The sequence below is a fragment of the Gavialis gangeticus genome, unplaced genomic scaffold (genome assembly GCF_001723915.1).
Source record: "Gavialis gangeticus isolate Ggan-Ray unplaced genomic scaffold, GavGan_comp1, whole genome shotgun sequence".
In the NCBI taxonomy this organism is placed as follows: domain Eukaryota; kingdom Metazoa; phylum Chordata; order Crocodylia; family Gavialidae; genus Gavialis; species Gavialis gangeticus.
In genome coordinates, this window is record NW_017729015.1 from 15,850,443 (window position 1) to 15,859,554 (window position 9,112).

The 9,112-nt window shown below is 48.5% G+C and overlaps 1 protein-coding gene across 2 annotated transcripts in view; it reads right to left on the minus strand.

The window, feature by feature from the left end:
- Positions 1-5,270: 5,270 nt before the first annotated feature.
- PPIE (peptidylprolyl isomerase E) overlaps positions 5,271-9,112 on the minus strand; it is a 9,880-nt gene continuing 6,038 nt past the window's right edge. For both annotated transcript variants that reach the window (XM_019512359.1, XM_019512360.1), the window contains exons 7-10: positions 8,120-8,243; positions 7,842-8,027; positions 5,808-5,950; positions 5,271-5,712 (exon numbers count right to left, since the gene is read on the minus strand). In XM_019512359.1, the coding sequence (XP_019367904.1) occupies positions 5,644-5,712; positions 5,808-5,950; positions 7,842-8,027; positions 8,120-8,243 (522 nt within the window). In that variant the 3' untranslated portion in view covers positions 5,271-5,643. The remainder of the gene's footprint in view (positions 5,713-5,807; positions 5,951-7,841; positions 8,028-8,119; positions 8,244-9,112) is intronic.

Genomic DNA, 9,112 nt, shown 5'->3' on the forward strand with positions numbered 1-9,112 from the left:
CTGGTACAAAGGCACCTTCTTTGATACTGGTACAGCTTATTTTCTCTCCTATATGTGGAGAGTTGCATTACCACAGCTGCCTCTGTCCTAGTTGCAGGACTATAACTACTACTAGAACTACCCCAGGACAACTTGTGTGCACAGAACAGTCTTAACAATGATGGAGGAGCCCCAATGATCATTACTTTGTTCTGATCACACACTGTAAAGCGCCTCAGAGGGTGAAACTGAGGACAAAGCTCTGCATGTCTTCACTAAGCAGCTGTCACAAACCAGGGAAAAGGCATTGGCATAGATGCCAGCCCTCCACATACAAGACCCCAGACAAGGAAGCATTAGCCAGCTTGCTCCCACAAGTCCTTCCCCAGCCTGTAGCCATTTCTCCTTGGATGCAGGATTAGCCAACACATTGAGGTCTCTGTCCAGCCAAACGCTTCTTTTTAAGAACCATCAGAGGTTTGTCAGTACCTAACAACCTTGTCACCCACAATGCAATCGGCTTTTAAAAACTTCAGCCTGCTAATAAGACAAGTGAGACAGAAGCAGGCAGCATCCTGGGCAAGAGATTTCCCTCCACTGGCAAGACGCTCTGCCAGTTATTTTAGGGTGGCACACAAGACTAATACATGTATAGGGAAGTCTAGGTCAAAGGCTGCTTTAGATACGTCTCAATGAGGATTTAAACTTGGGGATGTTAAGGGCTTCATGGAATTTGTTTGCTGCGTGAGCATGATGAACTCAAGGGCTAGATACTGCCCCCAAGTTCCAGCTTCTTTGTGATGGGTGAAGGTCACAGATCAAGGTCACCTAAGCCGAACAGCACTGGGCTCCTGTGGCTAAGGCGCGCTAGGTCTGTGTAGCCAGTGGCAGACAGAGGGGGACACGTGGCTAGCTCCATATCCAACTACCTTCAACTGCCCAGCCTGAGCCGTGGACAGCTGGGTTGAAAAGCAGTAACTTTCTGTACAAGCCCAGAGCAAGGCTCAAACCCTTGGAGGCTGCAATAAGATGCTTGCTGCCGCCCGTGCCAGTCATCCAAGCCATGGTTTCAACTGTGGAGGTATTGATCTGGCGCAGACCCTGCAGGAGACAGCTATAGGAGCATGTCTTCCCAGAACCCCATGGCAAGCCCTGGAGGACCCCAGACAGACAGGTCATTGGAGTGGAGTCAGTTATATCAGGTCCCCCAGCTTCCAGAACAGCCCAGGAGGCAGGGATAGCAGGAAGCCCCTCAGCTCCAGCCTCCTTCAGGATGAGAGTACAGTGTGGCACCTCTTAGAAGAGAAGCACAGATTCTCACCCCATGGCTCAGACATTCAAACAGCCAAAATAGACCGCCCGAAGAAAAACCTGAACACATTGTCAAATCACTTCCACCTTGACTGGAGAAGCAGGAGACTGGAGAAGAGGGTGGTGTCAATTCTAGCCTGGTCCTCTCATGAAGCTGACTGAAGGCAAGCTAACACCACACGGGTACCAATCCCAGTTCACATCTAGCTTATTGCAGCGGCTCTCCCAGCTATGAAGATGCTTTTGTTCATCCTCCCTCGCCAATACAAAGCCGCATTCTTCTACCTGTCAAGAGGGCCTAATAGAGATGCTTAAAAGCCCCGACTTGCTCTGAAGACAAAAATTAAGTCACCATGTAACCAGTTCTCAAGGTTTTTATGCAAGGTTCGTGACATTTGATGTTCTCCTTTAAGGCCCCACTCTTAAAAGCTTGTCACTTTTATAAGCGATCTGAGCTTTTGTTTCATAAAAGTACCAGGTTTCAGATGTGATGGAAGATCCTGACAACGTGAAAGCTAAAGAGACATGGTTAAGTTTTCTGATGTGCCTCCATCATTTACACTACTTTGAAAAAACAAGACTTTGACAGATTTGAGAGTCAAAAAACCTCCCCCAAAACCTGGAGTTCATTTTCATAGATACATAGACAGTAGGGCTGGAAGGGACCTCGCAAGATCATCAAGTCCAGCCCCCTGCCCAAAGGGCAGGCAGTCAGCTGGGGTCAAGTGATCCGAGCAGGATAGGCATCCAAATGTTTCTTAAAGGAATCCAGAGTAGGTGCCTGCACCACCTCTTCGGGGAGTCTATCCCAGGCCCTGGGGACTCAGACAGTAAAGTTTTTCCTTACATCCAGCCTAAAATGGTCTTCCAAGAGTGGGAAGGCTGTTGGGCCTAGTCTTCCTATGAGATGCCGTGGTGGTGGTATTTTATTTGCCTTGTGGTGTTTGAGGGTAAAATGGTCCTAAGTGAGGTCATTTAGACATCCCGGGGCCTTTTGAAAACTGGATATAAATGATAAAAAGCTTCAGAAAGTGTTACCCAAGGAAGTCAGAAGGCAAATAAAATGAACCCAATGTTCATCTGCACAAATCTGGTTTCTGAAGAACTGGGGGCGCCAGTAGAATGGAGATATTAAGCACCTTTCCATCAGGAACTCACTGTGCACCCCTGAAAACCCAGCTGTGATAAAACAAAGCAAAGCAGCTTAAAAGTAAAGCTGCAGGTACCTCCCCTCCAACTCCCTCCCAAACAGACCACCGCAAGTACTTAAGTCTTTCTTCAAAACATTGCTCAGAGGCTCCATTCCCCCTCCCCTTCTACAAGGGGTTTTGTGGGCAGCATAAATTCTTTGCAGCTCAGTTCAATCTCATCACAGCAACCAAGCTGTCTTGATGAGGTACACTCAGTTATCCATGCCACATAACCACACAAGCATTAACAGTCATTACTTACATTTTAACATTCGTGTTTATAATCTAAACATTTGATGTTAAACCCTATTTTCCCCCTTCAGCTTCCTGATATATATATATATATATTTTATCAGCCAACTAACTAGCTTATTCATTTCCTGACACTGCTTACCCTTCCTCCCCCACTTACAGATGTGAACAGTTACTCTGTGTTTACTGAGAGCGGAGAAAGTTGATCACGCTACACCTAACTACTTGCTGGTTTGCAATAAGACCCAATAAGAGGTTTTTGATAAGTGTTTTGCAGGACTGAGCAATAACAGCAGTGGTAGGAACAGGGACTTAGTGCTCTCTGCTGATGGAATCAGGACATTGCAGTCTTCAAGAGCCAAACCAGAAGAAAAACTATGCACACATTTTGGCGTTGATATTTCAGCTAAGAGAGTTCATCACTCTGAACCTTAGCTCTCCATGTGTCCAGGTGGCAGGTATAATTGGTTCAAAATTTCTAGCTGAACTAGTTTTCCATCAGGAAATGCTATACCCAATGAAGCCATTTTCTGTGACTTTGAAGTTGTCAAGACGGCTGTGCTTTGTTGGGGGTGGTGGTGGTAAAGCTGTTATTTCTATAGTAGGGCTCCAGCCTGGATCTCCTGGAAACCCTGCTACTCTCCAGTCATGGCCCCACAAGAGTTTGGACAGCAGTTTGGATGGATAACGCTAATCCCCTAGTAGTTTCTCTTTCCTCACTATTATACCTTTCACATCTCTCAATTCTGTACTGGATCCAAAGAGTATGTTGAATGTTTCTTCCTCCTGTCTCACCAGCGAAAACCACTATCATAGCCTGTAATGTCAATGTAAATGAACAGGTAACCAATGAGTTGATCAAACACCATGAGGCTGCCAAGAAGAAGGTCATGGTCATCCAGAACACACTTGTGCTTAGACTCAAAAGATACCTGGTAGTAAGCATCGTATTGACTTCCTGACCTTTCTGGGAGGGACCTTCAATAGGCAGAAGACTACTTATGTTTGGCCACAAGGTCTCATTTAGAAATATACTTCCCCAGTTATTCCTGAACTATGATCGTTTTCAGAAAACAACACCCAGACCCATTTGTGAGACAGCCTTTCCACAAAGCCACAAGGCACTAGACAACACCAGTGACAGGAAAATAGTATCCAGGTGCCTTTCAATACACAAGTCATTTGCAGTCACTGTAAGTACCAAATTATGCTGCTGTTCCCATTTGCCATCAGTCTGCATGATGTTAATCCCAAAGGATCTAGGAGTTTAAATACCACAGATCATTTGGATGGATCTGAGGGTACAGGATGGTCCTTCCTAAATGGCTGTGCGCTAGGGTAATAATCAGTCCTACCCAGCACTTCGTCTCCTTGATGAAGTGCTTTCAAATTCTCATTCTGGTTTTACAAGCAGGGAAGCAAAGACACATGGAAGTGAGTGATGTGACCTGTGCAAGGTTCCCCAGCAGGCCAGTGGTGGGACTAGAACCCTACGGTCCAGTCTTGGTCAGTGCTTTTCTCTAGCAGAAAATATGCAACTCTTTATACAGGGCAATAAATGTATATTGGGGTTTAGACAGCAATGCAAACAGGGTCCCTGCATTGTACATGCCGCTGCAAGAAGGGAAAGTGGCAAAACTCCTACCTGGTCCAGAGTTTACAGCTGGTAACGTTTGATTGCAGGGCAGGCTGTTAAAGAAGGCAGTGTGGCCAAACAGGGATGCAGTGCTCTTGGTTTGGGTTTGTTTCCCAATTCACAGCACAGGGGACCAGCAGCTACAGGCCTCCTGGAAGTAGCATGGTTAGTATGGGACTTGAAAAAGGGAAGGAGAGACATCTGCTCACAGCTGGGAAGGGCTTCCCAGGAGGTAAGAGGTAGGGCACTCTCACCATCACCATCCAATCCAGACATGCATGAGAGGAATCACAGGAGACAAGTCTTCTCCTGTGCTGCCACCCTGGGAAACGGATCCCCTTGCCCACAAGCTGCCTCGTATGCAAGGCATCCTCCTCTCACCTCAAGCCAAAGAATGAAGGGTGCAGGCCTTGTTGAGGCCTTGTATTTTTGGAATCCGAGTGCTGTGATAACCGGGGCTTTGGGGGGAACAAGAGGCAGCTGCATGAGTGTAATGCAGAACTCCCAGCCTGACAGAGCTTAACACACTGCAGATAAGAAACAATCGCGTTCTCTTTTAAGGAGCTTGGAGCCTTTGGCCAGAAGTTGATGCATTAAAACTCACGACTCAAGATTCACTTGTTACATTCTGCCACGACCACATAGAGGCCAACACAAGGTTCTGCACATACCGGGAAGCTACTGGCTACCAGTCTAAACAGGCTCAGAACAACTGGCTGAGCAGTCAAAGGCATTTAACAAGCCCTGAGGGCCAACTCCTGCTGCTTCACACCTCTCCCCCAGCAGCAGCCTCAGCAGACTATAAGCTACTGGGGGCAGGCACCATGGTCTGGCAACAGGTCTCTGACTTGGTTGACCTCTAGGTCTCACCACAGAGGCAGGTTGAATGAGAACAGCCAAGCTTCAAAGAAAAGCAAAGATTTAAAAATGATGTAGCCACATTGAAATGCTATACAAAAGATCTCTGTGGGGGAACGGATACTCCAGATGCTGGGGCAGAAGCACAACTTGCCAACATCTTTAGAGGCAGTGTTCCCCAGTCCCTGTAGCAAGGTACCCATGGTCGTGCTCTCTGTATGGTATCCTGACCAGAATGATCATCCAAAGTTCACACAACAGTTTCTGAAGCAATAGGACAGAAGCTGGGCCTTGAAAGCACAGAGCTTTTTCTCCTTGGCCATCTCCTGAAGTCCTCCTTCCCCATCTAGAACAGTCTCCAGGCTTTATCACCCCCGGCTCACACTCTAGCCAAGCTCCCCACAGCACGGCAGGGGCTCACACGTACTCCCCACAGTCAGAGATGATCACTTTCTCCTTGGGTTTCCCATCTTTGTTGCCTTGTGCCTTGAACAAAGACAAAAGGGAAGAGAAGCAGGGGTGAGGACCGAGCTCTCTGCCAGCCCCGAAGAGCGCCCTAGGGAGGCCTTGCCACTTCCTACCTCAATCTGCCGCACCACGTCCGCCCCCTCCGTCACCTCTCCGAACACCACGTGCTTCCCGTCCAGCCAGTCTGTCTTCTCACAAGTGATGAAGAACTGGGAGCCATTGGTGTTGGGACCGGAGTTAGCCATTGAGAGCAACCCTGGGGACAATACAGGACAATGTATCATTTCTGCTGAGCCCTGGCAAGGAGCCTAGTCATGGCCAGGATCCATGGTGCTGGACTCAGCAAGTCACCTGCCCTCAGGTTCACTCACTGTGGACACCCCTGCCATCTTGCCTCTGAGGCCCATAACCTGGTATCCTCTTCGACTGCCTTGTGGATCATCACATCCAGGCCACGTCTAAGCCCTGTCTTTTACTTGCCTCCAGACTCTCACCACACCAGGTCTTGATCACTGCAACAATTTCTTTGCCGGCCTCTGGTCCTGTTCACACCCATCCAGAAGGCTGTCGCAGAGACCATCCTCCTAGCCCATGGCTTTGACTGCACCTCTCTCTATATCCTTGACCAGCTCTGCCTGCTCTACTGCATCCAGCATGTGCTGCTTGTCTTCATTCTGAGGCTCTTTGTGACTCATCCCCACACCAGCAACCTGCCCTCAGTCAGCTTGTGGAGTGCCAGCCTTCAACACCCATGTGCCTGTGTCCAACAAGCGCCCTCATGCTTTCTTCAGTGCAATCTCTTATCCATAGGAAGAGCTCTCTAGAGACAGCTGCAGAGCTGCCTCATGAGCCTCTTCCAAGCTCTCCCTTGCCATAGTGCCAACAGGATGTGACAACCACTGGGCTGCGGCCGTGCTGCCTGTCACAGTCATCATATATGCCTGTTTCCTTGCCATCTCCTGCCCATCTGTCATCTCTCAAGACTTAGCTCACACTCTCCCTGGAGACTGTCCTTTCTTGACTGACAGTACTGCCTCAGAAAAGGCTACTGGTCCCAGACCCAGAACCTATGTCACCACCCTAGAGGGTGACCATGAGAAAGTCACTTTCCCTCCATAGGCCTCAGTTTCCTAGTCTATACAGTGGGGATGATGGTGCTGAGGCCCCGTGCAAAACACTTCCAGTTCTGTTGATGGGAAGTGCGATACAAGAGCTGGGTGGCATTACAGGTTTGTCAACTCCTGCAGAAGGGCTCTTGGTAATACAAATGGTAAAAAAAAGCTGGCCCTGGTGCCAAAAAACCTACAGAAAGAGCAAGCAATCAGTGCCCCACTCACTACAAATCTACTCCCACACACTGCCAAAGACATCACGACAGCTGAACACCAGCTGCTTCACACCAACCCTCCATCAACAGCTCCTTCTTCACAGTGGAGCCACAAGAACTAAAGGAGAGAAACTGCTTGCTAGCAGGATTCAGATCATAACGGAGGACAGTCCTCCGCTTCCCTGCCCATCTCAAAAGGCCATGACACACTGCCCCTCCTCAACACCCAGCAGTGATCAAATGTTGCCATCACGTCCTACACAGCTGTTTGGTGGCCTGGGTAAAATACCTCAGTGACCTGACTTATATTATACCCAAGTCACTGCATAAAGTGAAACTGTCCACACTGCAAAAAGCATCAAACACTCAGCTTCCCACTTTGCTGATCCCCTCAGCCAAGAACAATAGGGCTAGATAGAAACTAAATCCACTTCTCACCAGATGGTTTCTCCAGCTCAAGCCTGTAGCCTGCTGGTGGTACGACATGGGGGAAATATGTGATCTGTGGATAAGGCAAGAGCATTGCTCTCCAGGGCTGATTACCTTACACAGTTTAGTAGCAATAAATTCTGTCACGCTCCACGGGGCACTAAAGCCAAAACTTTTCCTGCCTTCTTTGTCCCTATGTGATGCTCACAACAAGGCTGCCAAATAGAGGTTTTGTGTTGAGTTTCCTCTTCACACAAGCTTGCACTTAGCAGACTCTTAGAAATCCCTTGCATAGATCCCCCTAAAGCCTAGCAATCCAGCCCACACCACCTTGGCTGGAGTTGTCACTGGCAGGGTACCGCACAATCATACCCCTGGGACCCTGCCCTACCTGGTCCTGTGTGCTTCAGGATAAAGTTTTCATCATCAAATTTCTTCCCATAGATCGATTTGCCCCCAGTGCCGTTGTGGTTAGTGAAATCTCCAGCCTGACACATGAACTGTGGGATGATGCGGTGGAAGCTGCTCCCTTTGAAGCCGAAGCCTTTCTCGTGGGTGCATAAGCAGCGGAAATTCTCTGCAGCAGAGAGGAGAGGGAACAAAATCCAAATTCAAAACAAGAGCAATGGAGCAAGAAGCAAAGCGAGAGACAATGGGACCTTTTCTCACCTGCAGTCATAGGAACAATGTCTGAGCGCAAGAGAATCTGGATTCTCCCTGCAGGCTTGTTTCCAATCTTGATGTCCATGTAAACCTGAGGGTTGGTCCTGGACTTCTTGGCTGCTGGTTCGCCCTTGGGGGGAAAAAAAAATCAAAGTGATATTCCCACATACCCTCCCTACAGAGACACCCAAACCCAGCATCCTCAGCCATCGATGGGATGTCTCATAATGGGATTTGATCAAGAAGACAGGCTATAACAATTCCCTCACCCACAGTGAAGGGCAGGTGCACTTTTCTTCTGAACACACCAAAAGGCCATTTAATCTAGATGGTACAGAGGCAATAAAACCACATTTTTCAAAGGCGTTTCTGGAGTCTCGGGGTCTGCTAAAATAAGCACTAGCTAGTTCCATGGGTATGTCTGCACTGATACCCTGGCTTGGCCGTGGGAGTTAAGCCTTCAACCAGCTCAAGCCACATGAGGCCCACAGCAAAGCCATCTGCTTTGTGCTTATTTCTTAAGCACAACACACCTAAGAGTAGTGGAACCCTTCCCAGAATAGGTCTGGGATTACAAATCTTTCCTTATAGGCCTGACTACTTATGGGCAGCAGAGAGAACGAATAAGGTGCAGAAGAGCTAGGAGTCAGAAACAGGGAACTGTGGGATTGCTGTTGGCTGACCTCCTTTGCCTGGCCCAGGTAAATTTCAAACACAATGAAGAAAGAGGTGGGCTACGTGGTAAACAGGGACATGATCCGCTTCATCGCTGGAAACTCAGCAGAGCTTCCAAGGTCAAGCTAAAGCCCTACCAAGGATGGAGTGTAAGGGTTCAAGGTGAAGCTGGTTGTCGGGCACTGGCTTTAGACCAACCCTCACTAACAGGTCCTTGGGCCTGCACTGTCAATATCTTCATCAGTGATTTGGACGAGGGGGTGCAAAGCACCCTGTTCAAGTTTGCTGATGACACTAAGATGTGGGGGGAAGTGGGCACAATTG